The sequence below is a fragment of the Globicephala melas genome, chromosome 4 (genome assembly GCF_963455315.2).
Source record: "Globicephala melas chromosome 4, mGloMel1.2, whole genome shotgun sequence".
In the NCBI taxonomy this organism is placed as follows: Eukaryota; Metazoa; Chordata; class Mammalia; order Artiodactyla; family Delphinidae; genus Globicephala; species Globicephala melas.
The window spans coordinates 65,726,056-65,746,214 of NC_083317.1; the positions used below are offsets into that span (position 1 = coordinate 65,726,056).

General features: G+C 36.9%; 1 protein-coding gene across 3 annotated transcripts in view; it reads right to left on the reverse strand.

Moving 5' to 3' along the window:
• Window positions 1-20,159, reverse strand: part of GSK3B (glycogen synthase kinase 3 beta) — a 200,650-nt gene that overhangs the window by 117,766 nt on the left and 62,725 nt on the right. For all 3 annotated transcript variants that reach the window (XM_030857599.3, XM_030857561.2, XM_030857592.3), the window contains exon 2: window positions 13,764-13,957. In XM_030857599.3, the coding sequence (XP_030713459.1) occupies window positions 13,764-13,957 (194 nt within the window). The remainder of the gene's footprint in view (window positions 1-13,763; window positions 13,958-20,159) is intronic.

Sequence of the window (20,159 nt, forward strand, 5' to 3'; positions counted from 1 at the left end):
CTGCTGGGTCTGTGCGTCCAGAGCCTGTGCTCCGCAAAGGGAGAGGCCACAACAGTGAGAGGCCCGCATACCTCAAAAAAACAAAACAAAACAAAACTAATGGAATCACAAGGAGGAACAGACAAATCCACTATTATATTTAGAGATTTCAACAACTTTTCATCAGTTATCAGTTACTGATAGATCCAGCAAGCAGAAAATCAACGAAGGACATAGTTAAACTGAACGACACTATTAATCAACTGGATCTAATTAACATATTTACAGAAAATTTTATCCAACAGTTGAATATGTATTTTTCTCAAGCTCATATAGAACATTAGTCAAGACAGACCTAATTCTGGGCCATAAAACATACCCTAGCAAATTAAAAAGAAGAGACATCATACAAGGTATGCTCTCAGACCACAATGGAATTAAACTAGAAATCAGTAACCGAAAAAGAGTCAGAAAAAAAAAACAAAAAAACTTGGAGCATAAACAACATACTTCTAAGTACCAACTGGGCCAAAGAAGTCTCAAGAGAAAATAGAAAATATTTTGAGCTAAATCAATATTTGTGGATGCAATGAAGGCAGTGCTTACAGGGAAATTTATAGCAATGATTGCATATATTAAATAAGAAGAAAATCCAAAAGCAATATCTAAGTTTGCAACTTATAAAAGTAGAAAAAGAACAAATTAAATCCAAAGTAAGCAGAAGAAAAGAAATATAAATTAGAGATGAAACTGAAAACAGGAAATCAACAGAGAAAAATTAGCAAAATCAAAAGATAGTTCTTTGAAAAGATCAATAAAACTGATAAAAATCTAGCCAGGTTAGCTAAGAAGAGAGAAGACATAAATTACTAATATCAAAAGCAAAAAGATGTCATCATCACAGATCTCATGGACATTAACAGATTAAAGGAATATCACGACAAACTGTACTCACAAATTTGATAACATAGATAAAATGGGCCAATTTCTTGAAAAACACAATCTACTAGAACACACACAAGGAGAACTAGATACTCTGAAAAGGTCTGTATCTATTAAACAATCTGACATACAATTAATCACCTTCCAAAATAGAAAGCACCACACCCAGATGAGTTCACTGGTGAATTCCACCAATCACTTAAGGAAGAAATTATATCAATTCTCTACAGTCCCTTCCAGAAGACAAAAACAAAGGGAATATATCCCAACTCATTCTTTGAGACCAGTATTACCCTAATACCAAAAACAGAAGACATTACAAGAAACAAAAGCTAAAGACCAATATCTCACATGAACATAAATGCAAAAATCATCAACAAAATATTAGCAAACTGATTCCAACAATGTATAAAAAGAAGTATACACCAAGACCAAGTGGGATTTAGTCCAGGTATGATAAGCTGGTTCAACATTTAAAATTAATTAATATAATCCAGTTCATCAACTGGCTAAAGAAGAATTATCTGATCATATGTATAGATGTAGAAAACGTATTTGACAAAATCCAACATCCGTCCACGATGAAAAAAAGAAAAAACAACTCTTAGCAAACTAGGAATAGAGGGGAACATCTTCAACCTGATGAAGAACATCTACAGGGACTTCCCTGGTAGTGCAGTGGTTAAGACTCTGTACTCCCAATGCAGGGGGCCTGGGTTCAATCCCTGGTCAGGGAACTAGATCCCACATGCATGCCGCAACTAAGAGATCGCATGCCACAACTAAGGAGCCTGCCTGCCACAACTAAGACCAGGCGCAACCAAATAAATAAATAAATAAAAATTTTTTTAAAAAAGAACATCTACAAAAAATTCTACAGCTAACTTTATACTTAATGAGGAGAAACTATGTTTTCCTGCTAAGATCAGAAACAAGCCAAGAAAAACTTGAGACTCTCACCACTCCTATTCAACGTTGCATATGCAATAAGACACCCACTCCCCAAGAAAATAAAGGGTATACAAACTTGGAAAGAAGTAAAACTATCTTTGTTCACAGATGACATGATTGTCCATGTAAAAAAATCCCAAGGCATCAAAAACAAAAAACACCCTGGAATTAGTAAGGGACTATACCAAGATTGCTGGATACAAGATTAAGGTACAAAAGTCAAGTGCTTTTTTATATACCAGCAATGAACAATTTACATTTGAAATTTAAAAACAATACAATTTACATTAGTACACAAAAAAAGAAAAAAAAGGAATATTAGGTACAAAGCAAACAAACTATATAAAAGATTTATATGAGGAAAACTATAAAGCTCTGAGGAAAGAAATCAAGGATCTAAATAAATGGAAACATATTTCATGTACATGGAGAGGAGGACTGAATAGTCAAGATGTCAGTTCTTCCTAACATGATCTATAGATTTAATGCAATCCCAATCAAATCCCAGCAAATTATTTTGTGGATATGGAACAGTCAACACAATACTGAAGAAAAGTCAAAAGACTGACACTAACTGACTTCAAGACTTATTATAAAGCTAGAGTAAAAATGGATATGATATTAGAGAAAGAACAAACAAATAGATCACTGGAACAGAACAGAGAGTGCAGAAATAGCCACAGATATAATTAACTGAACTTTGACAAAGGAACAAAGGCATTTAAAGGGAGAAAGGATAGTCTTTTCAACAAATAGTGCTGTAACAACTGAACAGCAAAGAAATGAATCTCGACACCGATCTTACAACTTTCACAAAAATTAACTCAAAATGGATCACATACCTAAATGTAAAAGGTAAAACTATAAAACACTACAAGATAATATGGGAGAAAATTTAGGTGTCCTTGCATTTGGCAGTGACTTTTTAGATGCAACTCCAAAAGCACAATCCATGAAAGAAAAAAGTTGTAAATTGGACTTTTCACTAAAATTAAAAATTTCTGGTCTAAGACACTAATGAAAAGACAAGTCACAGACTGGGAGAAAAGCACTGTAAAACACTTATCTGATAAAGAATTGTTAACTAAAATATACAAAGAACCCTTAAAACTCAATAGGAGGGCTTCCCTGGTGGCGCAGTGGTTGAGAATCTGCCTGCCGGTGCAGGGGACACGGGTTCGAGCCCTGGTCTGGGAGGATCCCACATGCCGCGGAGTGACTGGGCCCGTGAGCCACAACTACTGAGCCTGCGCGTCTGGAGCCTGTGCTCCGCAACAAGAGAGGCCGCGACAGTGAGAGGCCAGTGCAGCGAGATGAAGAGTGGCACCCGCTCGCCGCAACTAGAGAAACCCCTCGTACAGAAACGAAGACCGAACACAGCCAAAAATAAATAAATAATTAAAAAAAAAAAAAAAAACTCAATAGGAGAAAACACTCAACCATTAGTAATGGGCAAAAGACTTGAAAAGACACCTCACCAAAGAAGATATAGAAAGAAAAGATGCTCAACATCGTATTTCATCGGGAACTGCAAATTTAAACAACAGTGAGATAGTACTGCACTCCTATTAGAATGGCTAAAACCCAAAACACTGATAACACCAAAGGCTGGTAAGGATGCAGAGCAACAGAAACTCTCATCAATGCTGGTGGGAATACAAAATTATTCTGCACAGTCACTTTGGAAGATAATTGGGCAGTTTCTTGAAAAACTGAACCATACTCTTACCATACAATCTAGCAACTGTGCTACTTGGTATTTACCCAAATGACCTGAAAACTTATATCCACACAAAAACCTGCACATGAATGTTAACAGCAACTTTATTCATAACTGCCAAACCTGGAAGCAACCAAGATGTCCTTCAATAAGCAAATAAAAAAACCAAAATGTAGTATATGCATATAATTGTATTTTTTAAGAGAGAAAAAGAAATGAGCTATCACGCCAAGAAAAGCTATGCAGGCACATTAAATGCATACTGCTAAGTGAAAAAAGTCAATCTGAAAAGGCTATGTATGTACTGTTTGATTCCAAGTATATGACATTCTACAAGAGGCAAAACTACAGAAACAGTTTTTAAAAAAATCAATCGTTGTCAGGGTTGAGGTGAGGAAGGGAGGGATGATTAGGTGGAGCTCAGGAAATTTTTAGGGCAGTGAAACTATTCTGCATGACACTGTAATGATGGAAACATGTCATTATACATTTGCCAAAGTCCACAGACTATACAACACAAATACTGAACCATAATGCAAACTGTGGACTTTAATTACTACTAATACATCAATATTGCTACGATTGTAACAAATCTACATTAATGCAAAAGGTTGAAAATGGGGGAAATGAGGAGAAGAGTGTATACAGGAACACTGTACTTTCCATTCATTTTTCTGTAAAACTAAAACTGCTCAAAAAATAGTTATCTGTTAAAAAGAGAAAATTTCAAATTAAAAAAAAATTCTAGTGGGTAAAGAAATTCAACAGACAGGGACTTCCCTGGTGTCACAGTGGTTAAGAATCTGCCTGCCAATGCAGGGGACACAGTTTCGAGCCCTGGTCCGGGAAGATCCCACATGCCTGGAAGCAACTAAGCCCGTGCACCACAACTACTGAGCCTGCTCTCTAGAGCCCAAGAGCCACAGCTACTGAAGCCCGCGCACCTAGAGCCCGTGCTCCGTAACAAGAGAAGCCACCACAATGAGAAGCCCACGCACCACAATGAAGAGTAGCCCCCGAATACCGCAACTAGAGAAAGCCCACACGCAGCAACGAATACCCAACGCAGCCAAAAATAATAATTAATTAGTTAATTAATTAAAAAAAAGAAATTCAACAGACATTTCTCCAAAGAACACATACTAATGGCCAATAAAAGATGAAGAGATGCCCATTAGCCACCAGGAAATTTAAATCAAGACAAGATGTATCAGTTTACTCTAAGACAGATACCATCAAAAACCAGATAATAACAAGTATTGGCAATGATGTGGAGAAACTGCAATGTTTATCCAGTGCTTGTGGATTGTAGAATGGTACAGTGGCTTTGGAAAACAAGTTCGCACTTGCTCATAATGTTAAGCACAGAGTCACCATATGACCCACCATACTTCCAAGTATATACCCAAGAGAACTGTTAAAAAAAAAAAAGTCCCCACAAAAACTTGTAAGCAAATGTTCAGAGGAGCATCATTCATTATAGCCAAAAAATGAAGACAACTCAGATGTTCATCTACTGACAAATGGATAAACAAAATGTAGCATATCCATAAAATGGAATATTATTCATCCACAAAAAGTACTTAAGTAATGAGACAGTACAATGTGGATGAACCTTGAATACATTATTCCAAGTGAAAGAAGACAGAAACAAAAAGGTCATATATTATGATTCCATTTATATGAAATGTCCAGAATGGGCAAATCCATAGAGATAGAAAGTAGATTAGCGACTGCCAGGGCCTAGGGGAAGAGGAGGATGGGGAGGGACTATTAATAAGAATTGAATAGGGAACTATTAAAAGAGTTCCTTCTTGAGGTGATGAAAATATTCTAGAATTAGTAGTGACAGTTGCACAGCTCTGTGACTATACTGAAACCAATGTATATACTTTAAAAGGGTGAAAGAGTGTTTACTTTAAAAGGGTGAAATTTATGGTATAGGAATTATATCTCAATAAAACTGTTAATAAAAAAAGAATCAAGGAGCTGACCATCCACAAAAATTGCAAAGCCTTCAGTGAAACTAGTCAAAAGAGCAGATCTAACTCCGGATGCTAAACACTTCTTTGGAACTTACCACAGAAATATAGGAATTTGAAAAGGTATAAACACTAAAGGATAATAAAATTAAAAGAAAAAAAGTGAGAAAACTCAGAAGTGTACTATGCCTCATATTTAAGTTTTATTTTCTTTTTTCTTTTTACCTTTTGACCCCCTTCACCTATTTCTCCCACCTCCTGCCTCTGGCAACCACCAATCTGTTCTCTATATCTACAAGCTTGCTTTTTGTTGTTGCTGCTGTTCATTTTTTAAGTTTTCATACATAAGAGAGAGCATATGGCATTTGTGTTATTCTGTCTGACTTATTTCACTTAGCATAATGCTCTTAAGGTCTATTCATGTTATCACAATGTCAGGATTTCCTTCTCTTTACGGCTGAATAATGTTCCATCATACACACAACACACACACACACACACACACACACACACACACACACACACAAATTTCTTTATCCATTCATCCACTGATGGGCACTTAGGTTGTCTCCATATCCTAACTATTGTAAATAATGCTGCAATGAACATGGGGTACATATATCTTTTCAAGTTATTTTCATTTTCTTCAGATAAATATCCAAAAGTAGAATTGCTGGATCCTATGGTAGTTCTATTCTTAATATTTTGAGGAACCTCCATACTGTTTTCCATAGTGCCTGTACCAATCTACATTCCCACAAACAGCACACAAATGTTCCCTTTCTCCGCATCCTTGCCAACACTTGTTATTTCTTGTCTTTTTCATAATAGCCATTCTAACAGGTGTGAGGTGATATCTCATTGTGGTTTTAATTTGCCTTTCCCTGATGATTAGTGATGTTGAGCATCTTTTCATGTACTTGTCAGCCATCTGTATGTCTTCTTCAGGAAAATGTCTATTCAGGTCCTGTGCCCATTTTTTAATTGGATTGTTGGGGTTTTTCTTTTTTATATTAGCCTGTTATCAGACATATGATTTGCGAATATTTTATCCCATTCAGTGGGCTGCCTTTTCATTTTGTTGATGGTTTCCTTTGCTGTGCAGAAGCTTTTTAGTTTGATGTAGTCCCACTTGTTTACTTTTGCTTTTGTTGCCTCTGGTTTTAGTGTCAGATTCAAAAAATCATCACCAAGACCTACATCAAGTAGTTTACCATTTATGTTTTCTTCTAGTTTTATGGTTTCAGGTCTTAAACTCAGGTCTTTAATCCATTTTGAGTTAATTTTTGTGTATGGTATAAGACAGTTGTCAAGTTTCATTCTTTTGCATGTGGCTCTTCAGTTTTCCCAACACCATTTATTGAAAAGGCTGTCCTTTCCTCACTGTATATTCTCGTCTCCTTCACTGTAAATTAATTGACCATGTGTGGGTTTATTCCTGGATTCTCTATTCTGTCCCACTGATCTATGTGTCTGGTTTTATGCTAATACTATATTGCTTTAATTGCTGTAGCTGTGTAATATAGTTTGAAATCATGAAGCATTATATCTCCAGCTTTGTTCTTCTTTCTCAAGAATGCTTTGACTATTTGAGGTTTTTGTGGTTCTATACAAATTTTAGGATTATCTGTTCTATTTCTTTGAAAAATGACATTGGAATTTTGATAGGGATTGCAGTGAATCCGTAGATTGTTTTGGGTAGTATGGACATTTTAACAATATTGATTCAATCCACAAGCACATAATATCTTTCCATTTATTTGTGTCTTCAACAATTTCTTTCATTAATGTCTTAGAGTTTTCAATATACAGCTCTTTCATTTCCTTGGTCAAATATATTCCTAGGTATTTTATTCTTTTCAGTGCAACTGTTAATGAGATTGTTTTCTTTATTTCTCTTTCTGATAGTTTGTTATTAGTATACAGAAATGCAAGAGATTTGTGTGCACTGATCTGTATCCTGCAACTTTACTGAATTGGTTTATTCTAACAGTTTTTTTTTTTTAATGGAGTCTTTAGGATTTTCCATATGTAATATTATGTCATCTGCAACCAGTGACAGTTTTATTTCTTCCTTTCCAATTTGGATGCCTTTTACTTCTTTTTCTTGCCTAATTACTCTGGCCGCCTTCTATTAAGTTTGATTTCTCTTTCTCTCAAGCCATTCAAGCCACTGAAAGGCAGAAAGAAGACATTCAGGACCACAATATCATGCCTCCATTTTTTCTCTCTGGAATAATGGAGGCAATAAAACTATATATAATTTTAAAGCAAAATCAATAGGATCCTTACCAATAAACCTTTGTACAGTCTCTGAAAATTCAATTTGAAAAAACATTTTACCAGTCATCCTACATAGGCACTTGGGAAAGTAGCATAAAATAGTCTATATCCTTAGGAAGTTTGGTATGTCAACTATGAAAATGTGCCTCTCAGATATCCCACTGCAGGAAACATTATTGACCAATGGTCCCAGCTGCTGAACTCTCAAAGCTATTCTCTTGTTTGGGGCCAAGCCAAGCTTCTCATGAGCTGTTCCCTGCCAATGACTCAGCATGGCAGACATATTTAATGAAGCTCTTTTCCCAGGAGACACTGGACTCCTCTGATGGTTCAACCTTGCACTGAAAAAAATCCAAAGTAAATAGCAGTTTGTAATACTTCAGAAGCCTAAAATTAAAACCAATAGAACTTAATTATAAGGAGTTTTAAAATTCAGTAAATGTTCTCATAATACATTATTTCATTTGATTCACACAATGTTGGAGTAAAAAGGGAGCACAATACTTATTGAGTTCTTTTTTTTTTTCTTCTTCTTTTTTTTTTTGCGGTACGCGGGCCTCTCCCGTTGCGGAGCACAGGCTCCGGACGCGCAGGCTCAGCGGCCATGGCTCACGGGCCCAGCCGCTCCGCGGCATGTGGGATCTTCCCGGACCGGGGCACGAACCCGTGTCCCCTGCATCGGCAGGCAGACTCTCAACCACTGCGCCACCAGGGAAGCTCCTTATTGAGTTCTTTTATGCACCAAACACTGGACTGGGGCATTGCTGTAATAACAGCATTCCCATTGTACACATGATGAAATTGAAGCTCATAAAGTTAATGGATATACTTAAGCTTACGAAACTAATAGTGGACCAAGGTCTTATTTCTCCTTTGTTATCTCCAGAATATCATACAGAAAATAATCATATCCCTAAGGACTGAGCCCAGACATTCTCTCTCCTCACTCTCCAAAATGGTATATATTAAAGTAGGGCTCAAATTCTCTATTCACAACAGAACAACAGTGACACTTCACTTCACCCCTACATCCTAACTACAGAACAAATGAAACTAAGCAGGACACCTGAAACCTATGACTTGGTTCAAAGGAGAACTGACATTAATAGTTAATGAAGCTAAGATTACTAATTAATTAAAATGTAGCTTACTGATTTTCAAATTGGAAAAGCCAGCCCCAACAACCATCTGTAGCCTTTGGGATTGATTAATCTTCTCCCTGCTCTAATATCAAAGGTCTCCTACATTAGGTACCTAGCTGGACTCTACCCCTAACACCACAATAGCATTTTCTATCACAAGCACTTTCAAACTGGCCAACTGAAGTTGCTTAATTTTAGTTATTTGCCACAGTATGATGGGTCCAGAAGGAAAAAAGTATTCAAATTGTAAGTAAAACACTACTGAAATGAAACTTGTTACACCAGAAATTCTTTAAAAAAAAAAAAGGTTCAGTATCTTAGATATAGTTTTCATGACTACAGTGCAGGGATAATTACTCTTGTTTTCTTTCTATCTCTGACCATTCTTTCTCTTCTTGTTTTTTCACCACAACAAACTGCCTCTCACTGACACCAGCAGGTTAGGCATGTTGGTTTATGTAATTGTGCAAGAAGATCCTATTCCACCTTTTCCTGAAAATACGTAATTATTTAATGCAAAATACATGATTATTTAATCCTAGGTAGCAGCTATGTAAAAATTACAAATGTGAAACTACAGAATTTTAAGTTGTCAGAAAAAAATGCCTATTTTATGATAATCAAGAGAAATGAATCGGTCAATACACCAAATTTTATATTTTTGGAAACAGCTAACATTTAGCAAGGAGAACAAAGAATACTTAAGTTTCACAAAGAAAAGGTGATACACTGGAAAGAACTGAGCCTGGTGTCACACAGCCTGCCACGTTATAGCATTTAGCAGAAAAAAATAAAAAGAAAAACAAAATTATATAATAGCAACAGAAGCAATAAAATAAGCTTAATAAGAAATGTCAAAGCCTATATAAGTAAAACTCCTAAAAGATACAAAAGTAAACTTGAACAAATGGAAAGGCATCTCTTATTCCTGGATAAGGTAATTCAGCATCATGGACAGGTGATTTAACTCCCTAAGTTAGTTTATAAAGTTGATGAAATTCCAATTAAAAATATCAATGAGCTTTTTCATGAAGTTAGTCAAACTGATACCAAAGTTCATCGGGAAAAATAAACATCCAAAAATAGCTAGAAAAACATGAAGAAGAAAAGCTACATGGGTGGATTAGCCCTACCAGACACTGAAATATACTATAGAGCTCTATAATTAAAACAATGTGGTACTGACTTAGATATATGCAAATGACCTAGTAGAACAGAATGGAAAGTCCAGAAATAGACCAAATTACCATGGAAATTCAGCATATAATAACAATAGCATCTCAAATCACTGGAACAAACATAGACTTTTTAATAAATGAGATAAATGATTAATGATTTAGAAAGGATAAAATTAGATCAATAACTCATACCATACATAGGAATAAACTCCACAAACAGGAACAAACTTCAAATGGATCAGGGATCTAACTGTAAAAAGTGAAAACTTACAAGTGCTAGAAAATATGGATGAATTTCTCTTTAACCTGAGGAAAAGGCTTTCTATAAGATTTTATAAGGAAGAGGCTTTCTAATCACAACTAAAATCCAGATATGATAAAAGTGGACATTAAACACATGAAAGGATGTTAAACTACATTCATAAGATTGTGAATTAAAACTACAATGAGATACCATTTCTCACCTATCAGATTGGCAAAAACTGAAAAAGTAAATCAATGCATGTTGTCAAACCTTGTTGGTAAATAGGCATTCATATATTACTAGAGAGAATGCAAATCTGTACAAGCTCTTATGCAGGGGAATTTAGCAATATCATACAAAACTACATATATGTTTATGTTGTCATTCAGCAGCCCTAGTTCTCTTAATTTATTGTGAAGATACACATCTACTAATAAATACCTATGCACAAAGTTTTTCATAACAGCCCCCTTGGAGATTACAAAATATTGAAAAGTAATTCAATATCCATATATAGAAGAATGGTTGGAATCAACTCTGCAATACTATGAAGCTCTAAAACGGATGAGAAAAATCTCTGAACTGATATGACTTTCAGGAACTATAGTTAACAGAAAAGGAAAGTACAAAAGAGTATCTCTAATACTACACTTTGTGTAAGAAAGAAAAAAAGAGAACTACAGTCTACCCTCTGCATTCATGGATTCCGCAACCAGGGATTCAGCCAAGCTGGGATCAAAAATATTCAGCGGGGAAAAGCTCTGGAAAGTTCCCAAAATCAAAACTTCAATTTGCCACATCAGCAACTATTTACATAGTATTTAAATTGTATTTACAACTATTCACATAGCATCAACAAGGTATTATAAGTATTCTAGAGATGGTTTAAAGTATATGGGAGGATGAGCTTAGGTTACATGGAAATACCACACCATTTTATATACGGAACTAGAGCATCTGCAGATTTTGGTATCCACTGGGTGTCCTGGAACCAGTCCACTGTGGATACCAAGGGATGATTGTACACTTACTGCTCATTTGTGCAAAAGAAACCCAGAAAAAATAAATCACAACATAATGAGATTGGCTATCTAGAGGGAGTGAGTGGAAACAAGACAGAGGGAATGACATTTGTGTATCTCTGACTTTTAGAACCACATTAGCGTTTCACAGACTGAAAATATAAATTTTTAAAAAAAAGTCAAAAAGAATGGGGATAAAGTTCTACAAAGGGATACATACAAAAACAGATGAACCAAATTGTATTTCAGTTGAAATAACTTAAATATGATAAAGGGAAAAATTAAAATTTTTTTAAAAAGCAAGAAAAAGAAGAACTAACCGAAGTATCTTCTGAACAGAATATACTGGTTTGATACAGCAATGATAAAATATAATAAAGCACTCTGGAGTCAGACTGCTTGGATTCAAATACCTACCCATCTATCCACTTGCTAACTGTATGACCCTGGACAAGTTAATTTATAATCTCTTTGTGTGTAGGTTTCCTTATCTGAATAATAACAGTACCAATATCACAGGACTAACGGTAAAGCTCCTATAAAACTATTCATGTAAAAGCCTTAGATCACCTGGCATATTTTAAGGATTTGATAAGTATCTGCTATCAGCAACTATTAATTCAAAAACACATTAAGTGTGTGGATATCCTGGAGACACACATAATAAAAATGGAGTCCTTGTCATGAAAAAATTTGGAATTTCCTAGTTTATGAACAATAAGTGTTCAAGGAATCTAGACTAGCAAGATCCATAGGGCTGGCTGGAATCATCTGGGAAATTTCATAAAGGAAGAAACTGACATGGATCTTTATATATGCACACGGTTTAGACAGCAGGAGAATGCAAGTGACAGAACGGAAACTGAACAAAAGCAGAGAGGCCATAAAAACCAATATATCTCAAAGATAGTGATACATAAGGTTTGTAAAAGCTGAATATCTGGAGATAAGGCAAGACTATAGAAGCTCCCGAATGTACAATTAAAACTGGGCAGGCTTTATTTTCTAGGCTATGAGGAACCCATAGAAGATTTGTGTGTAGGAGAAACAACATGACCAAACTGAACTGTGGGATTATTCTAATGTTGGTATACAGAAAGACTGGAAGTGAGAAGATCAGAGGCAAGAGTCTTACTAGTCGTTAAGCCAAATAATGACAAAGGTCTGGCTAGAATAGCAGTGATGAGAAAAGGAAAGAAGGTATAGCTCAACAAGGCAGTTGGCGGGGTGGGGTGGGGGGAATCAACCAAATTTGGTAATCACTGGATATGAGGTATGAGAGAATGAAAGAGCCTGAATGACAGGTAAATGAGAAAACCATTAGAAGGAAAGAGCCACAACAAAAGGGAGCCAATAGAGAGGATTTCCTTTAAGATTGAAAGTTTAAGTCAGAGTTAGATAAGAAACCTTGCCAATATGAAATAACAGTACCTTCAGACTGGGCAACATGGTACTAGTGCTTGGGAGAGAGAGAATTGAAGACAAAAACTTCAGAATTTTTTTTTTAAATCTCTTTAGAAAGTTCAGGACATTCTGGAGCATACAGACACTAGGCTGTGTGCTATTTCAGAGCAGTGATCACCTCTTATTTTTTTTTTTAATCCCTCAATGTTTAGCACAGTTCCTAGTACACAGGAGACTCTCAGTAAAATGTTGCAGAGGTAGGAAGAGTAGGGAAGGGAACAGAGTTGCATGGCTTGTTAATGGCAGAGCCTTGATTAGAGCGCAGGTCTCACTGATTCTCCACTATACCATAACGTACAGGTGACCCTGACCATCTATGTACAGGACACCCTAAAGAGACGGTGTAAGAAATAAAAATAAGCTGAACTGTGGGGAGTACTGCTTTCTAGGGGCAGATGAAAGGGAGACATAAGAAGATAGCAAAGAAAGGTCAGTTATGGGGGAAAAAAATGATAGTGTTATATCACTGACTCAAAGGAAATTTTTCAAGAGAGGAAGCATAGTCAACTGTACCAAATGATCATATGCTACAGGTAATGTTTCTCTGGTCTCCTACACCAGTGACAACCAAGGCAGAGAAAGGTCACATTTTAAAACAGAAATTAAGAAATTTTAATCTACATTTCACAGCATTTTAAATACGTATGTCACTCACAGCAGTTCAAAAAAAAATACTGCAATCTTCAGTAAATTTTATCTCTACATAATACACAATGCGAAATAAAGTCACTACAGTAGTTGAGCTGAATAAAAATTTGTTCAATAAATGAAATTTAAAGCAAAGAGAAACAACTGAAAAAATAATTATTTACATGTATTGACAGCAACAAAATACATGAAATACTGAAGGTCTTACCTTAAATCTCTTGTCCTGTAATACTTTCTTGATGGCAACCAGCTCTCCTGAATCACAAAGTTTGGCTTGATATACCACACCAAATGACCCATTCCCAATCACTTTAGTGTCTGTATAGCTGACTTCTTGTGGCCTGTCTGGACCCTGCCCAGGAGTTGCCACCACTGTGGTCACCTTGCTGCCATCCTTGTCTCCTAGAAGAAATAAGGGATAGATAAATGAGAACTGTAAAGAATTCAACAGAGAAAATTGCCAAAGTATACCAAGTAAACTATATTCTTTACTACAAATTATTTTTAAATGCTCATCTTAGTTTATCACATAGTATTACTTCAACTATTTGTTTCAATTATAAGTAATTATTTTAACCACCATTTATTCAGTCATTCCATAGACCAGACACCATGCTTAGTTTATATATATGACTTCATTTAATGAAAACAACCCCATGAAGTAGACAAAACTGTTCCTATATTAAACATAATGAGAAGAATGTTACATTTGTTCAGTCAAAAGGCGAATGATGGACCCACGAAAGAATCCTTATCTGTCCAACTCTAAAGGCCCTAATTCTTTCCTCAGGGCTTTCTTATTTTACTTGAAAATAAGATAAGTGCAATTGAAAAAGTCTAAATATGCTGACTCTATTCAGACCACTCTCCCTTTAGGAAGGTAAGGCTTTGAGTTTTTGCTTCTCTGTGTCTTATTTCTTCTTCAGAAAATAATGATGCCTTTCCAAGAAACGTCTGATGGGTAAAAGAAATAGCGGAATGTTAAATTTGGGGGTAAGAGATGCAAAACTTAAAAGAAAAATCAAACTCATTCTGAACTGAGCCTCATTCATAACTAGCTCTCCAGCTCTGGGGTCTCTGCCCACTCATGACCATCTCCTTAACTCTTCTGCCTTCTCTCCGCGCCAGTAACAATCCAAAGACTCTTCAATTCAAGCTCAAGAGCCACCTCCTTCTTGACTAAGCACAGTTCATATCTCGGAATTCTTAAACTATTCTAAACCATTCTATACTACCTAGCACTTAATTTTAAGAAGCTTTAAATTGTTCTTTTAGTGATTCCAGAATACACAAAGATTCTAGGGACTACAATCTTTGTGAAGTAGCAATTATGACTTCGTGCTTGTTCTCTCTTTCCTGACAAATCTAAAACCAATTCTCACTACAATATAAGTCCTTAGGCTCACTGACTAAACTTCACTTCTTTTTCTTCTCTCTCTTACTCTTCCATTATAGCAATTTTATTTTTAAGATGCTCACTGAATTCATACTAACCTCATAGAAGAAAAATAATGTAATATTTAACCCTAGATACCAAACCAAACAACAACAACAAAAACCTCTGGTCACTATCTTAGTAAAAATTAAAAGGTTTACTCTGTTCTCTTTTGAGCAGTTAGAGAAACTGCTGAGAACTCTTACAGACTATATTCTCCCACTAGTAGGAAATCCTGGGTATACAAGGAACAATGGCTCTTTGAGCCTAAGCATCCTGGAATTTTTATTCAGAAATCACCAAGCTCTTCAGACTGCTCCATCAGAGATCTGAAATAGCAGAGCTGTAAAGAATGGCAAGGTAACACCGGGGGTGACTTGGTATGAGCATTAGTAATGCATGGGACAGTCAGCAGCTAGTGTGCCAAGGAAAAGCATGTCACCATTTGGCACTGCAATTTGCTGACTCAGCAATAAAATAACAGCTGTATAAAATTTCACTGTACAAAAGAACTTTCCGATTGTTTCATCTACTCTAATACTTAAATGGAGGGCCATGTTTACTATGCAAATAAGGAAAGTAAGAGAGATTAACTTGTCCAATATCATAAAGCTTTAAGTAAAGGAACTCTTCATTCACGTCAGGCTGCCTCTGCCATTATTTTACAACCTTCCTACTACAGCTGAAAGACCGACTTCATATACCATTACCCACCCCACCCCCCAAGAAGCAGATGTTTCTGAAAATATGATGTAAAAAAGGTCAGTTCCAGAATAATAGTAAGAGAATACATGAATAATCTTTTGTAGTTTTCAGTCCTCAATTATTCATTTATTAATAGCTAAAGAGCTTTTTCCAAAGATACTTTGGCAACATTAGTTTGAAAGTTATCCCAAAGCAAAAGCATATGGAAAACAAAAATATAAAACAATTGATTCTGTGATGTTCAAACAATTTAACTTTTGCTACTAGAAACTGCATAACTTTGGATCTTAACAACAGAGCAGCATTTTAAACACTGCTACCAAGAAACCAAAATCCTCATGAAAAGCTAGAATTCATAACAGACATGCCTCATTAAAAAAAAAAAAAAAAAGTCACCACTTTGCCCAATATTGAATTTCCCAGAATGCATGGTATCATGAGCTTCACACCAACTACAATAAAATTGGTCCCTAAAAAATGCCACTGTCTCTCAGGAGCAACAACAGCAAAGCAGTGGGAACAGCTCAGTTTCAGGCACTCTCTTCTGGCCAGAGAACTCCTGGAATCCTCTATTACAACTAAAATTCACTCAGGTGGTATGAATTTCCTATTCTGATTAGAACATAGAATTAAATCCCCTATTCTTTAGCACAGTGGATAAATCTTAAATATATAAACCACAAAAGACTCCTCATAAAGCAATGGAAAGGTGGTATGCAACAGAACCACCACTTTCAATTGAAGGCTGTTAAATACAGAATACAATTTTACAAAGCCCCTTATATGTATCCCAAAATGATATGTGCAGTCTTGTTCTCAGTCTCTCAAACACAGCAACACCTTGTGGTTACATTTTTTTGTCTTCTGAAGTCACTCCTCAGAACAATCGATCCATCCAAAACCCAAAAGGCCACTTTGGGCATATGTAAATATTTAGGAGGTATCTGACACTGACATTCTAATTTTAGTATTTCTTAATGATTCAGAGCTGAGAAAAAGCAACTGTGACCCTTTTTAACTAGGAGGCTTTTAGAGATGTTAATAAGTCATACTACTAAATAAACTGAACAAAGTCAGCAACGATTATCTATATTAAACCTTCCTTTACCTCCAGAAGAATGTCTCCCGTGTAGAAATAGCAGAAAATTAAAAGTCTACAAAGCCCAGAGAAACCAGCACACCCGGTATGATACAAGGAGGATACAAGGTATTTTTATGAAGCTTTTTAACCTAACAATAGGATTAGTAAGGAAACTAGCTCTGACTATTGTTTCTCATGAAGAGATATAACAGATAGCTATGTTTATGGATGTTCAAAAACAATATAACAGTCTATTGAAAAATATTATTATATAAATTACTTAAAAGAACCAAAAAACCTTATTTTCACGCATGATTAAGATAGTCTGAAGGGGAAACACTGACCACTGTCAAATTTTCAGGTTTTTAAATTAAACTTCAAATAACTCTTTATCTTAAGTATATGGCTAAGGAACTTCTATTAAAGCAAGATGTCCTCCCCTAAATAAACACAACAGCTTAGAGACATGAAAACAACATAAAAATTAATAAGCAAAAGAAATAAGAAACAAGGAACTGAGGTCCACAGAACATCAGAGTTAGACAAATTCTAAAATAAGCTTATTATTGTCCAGAAATAGGGCCTCTACCCTATGATGTGGAAGCTCTAGCGAGTGTGCAACTGCTCTCATAACTTGGAGCAAAACTATGAAGAAAGAAAGAGAATGCAAACTAAGCAGCTGAATCAGTCAAATCAATCCTAATGTCAACAGCACGATAAAAAATTTTAGGGGCTTCCCTGGTGGCGCAGTGGTTGAGAGTCCGCCTGCCGATGCAGGGGACACGGGTTCGTGCCCTGGTCCAGGAAGATCCCACATGCCGCGGAGCAGCTGGGCCCGTGAGCCATGGCCACTGAGCCTGCGCGTCCGGAGCCTGTACTCCGCAACGGGAGAGGGCACAACAGTGAGAGGCCCGCGTACCGCAAAAAAAAAAAAAAAAGGACAGATGTTATACATGAGCTGGCTTTTGGAGATGTTTTCCTGTATATCACTTCTAAAAATGAAAGGAAAACATAGGGTGATAGAGGATAAAGGTGAGACAGAAAAGACTCCCAAGTCCTTGATAGTGCAATAATACCACATTTTCAATCACAGGCAGATACCATGCCAAATGATTAACAAGCATCAATTCTGAAGAACCATAAAAGTAATCTTAAGAAAAACAAATCAGTCATTTTTGTCCTTAGAGAGAGGCATAATGGTGTTAATATGGGCTCTGAAGTCAGACCAAGGTTTGAATCACGTATTCTACCACTTAGTATCTATAAAATGTAAATAGCTGCTACTTCATAGGGTTGTTGTAATGATTAAATAACACAGGTTAAGCAGTTTTGTTTTGTTTTGTTTTTTTAAGTACATGCCATATAGTGAGTGCTCGATAAATTATAGTTTCTCTGAAGAATTATTGGTAGTGGGAATTGAAAAAATTCTTCTGCTATGCTCTTTTACCACCAGGTACGTGCCCTACTACAGTGCTGATCACAATGTTCTATAATTATTAAGAGTCCGAGCCCCCCACTTGACTATGAGCTCTTAGGAAAGCCAGACATTACCTAAATCATTTAGATTTATTTCCCTAGTACTTATTAGCAGAGGGTTCAGCACAATGCAGGTGGCCCAGCAAATGTCTGCTCTTGAATTTATATAAAAATCACTCGAGCAGAATTATTAGGATTTGGGAAATGACTACTTCCTGCTAAACAGTTAGTAGTGTTTTAACTTCTTGCACTTGCCATTGATCAGATACAAATCCCTAGGGATAAGGTATATAGAAACCTTAAAAATAGCAAAACAGAATGGAAGGTTTACTAAAAACATGGCAACAACAAGCAGCCAAAACAAATAACACAATTTGCCACATGTGTATCTATTTACAGGTAGGAGAATTACTCTGTTCATAACCCTTTTCCAAGTAATTTTGGTTTCTTCAGAGCATCAATATGCAGCAATGGATAAGAACTGGGCAAGGGACATCTCTGAGGTCTGAAGCTCAATTTACATCAATACATATATAAGTATATTCCTTGAGTACTATTTTACAGTTTGGAAGCACCACTCACAGTGGACGTAAGAGTCACCTGGGAGAGTTTACTAAGAATGAAGATTCTAGAATTTCACCACTAAAAAGACTCAGTAAATCTGCAGTAGGGCAGAAACTGTATTTTTTTTTTTTTTTTTGCGGTACGCGGGCCTCTCACTGTTGTGCCCTCTCCCGTTGTGGAGCACAGGCTCCGGACGCGCAGGCTCAGCGACCATGGCTCACGGGCCCAGCCGCTCCGCGGTATGTGGGATCCTCCCGGACCGGGGCACGAACCCGTGTCCCCTGCATCGGCAGGCGGACTCTCAACCACTGTGCCACCAGGGAAGCCCGAAACTGTATTTTTAATAAGCCCCCCGCCCCAATGATTCTTAATGCAGTTCTAGCAACCACTGTTTTGTTTTTTTTTTTTTTGGCTGAGTTGGGTCTTTGTCGCTGAGCACGGCTTTCTCTAGTTGCGGCGAGTGGGAGCTACTCTTCAGCATGGTGCGCGGGCTTCTCATTGCGGTGGCTTCTCTTGTTGCACAGCACGGGCTCTAGGCATGCGGGCTTTAGTAGCTGTGGCTCGCGGGGCTCTAGAGTGCAGACTCAGTTGTGGCGCACGCGCTTAGTTGCTCCGCGGCATGTGGGATCTTCCCGGACCAGGGCTCGAACACGTGTCCCCTGCATTGACAGGCAGATTCTATTTTTTTTTTTTTTTTTCCGCTGTACGCCGGTCTCTCACTGTTGTGGCCTCTCCCGTTGCAGAGCACAGGCTCTGGACGCGCAGGCTCAGCGGCCATGGCTCACGGGCCTAGCCTCTCCGCGGCATGTGGGATCTTCCCGGACCGGGGCACGAACCCGTGTCCCCTGCATCGGCAGGCGGACTCTCAACCACTGCGCCACCAGGGAAGCCCGGCAGGGGGATTCTTAACCACTGTGCCACCAGGGAAGCCCCTAGCTACCATATTGTGAGAAAGAACCATAATACCATTTAATTCGTACAACTTTGTGATGTACTCAGATAATCATTTAACAAATGGGAGAAACCAGGATGTTTGAAAGGTTCATTGGTAATTTGCCCAAAGTAACCCCTTCAATAAAGTGTACCCACAGGATTCAGACCTATCCATTTACTCTAAAACCTGTACCCTACTACTTTGCTTAAGACTATGCCATGAAAATAACACACAGGGGTTAAGGTCCTAAAATCAACCTTCTATTTTCAGCAAAACTGAAAATTTTAAATATTTTACAGAAGATTCTGATGCAAAACTCTTACTTCAAGTTATCTATACTCCTTTTGAACTAATTTTAATTTACTCAAATTTTAAATCTTCTCTTAAAACCCAAATTTTACTTTAAACC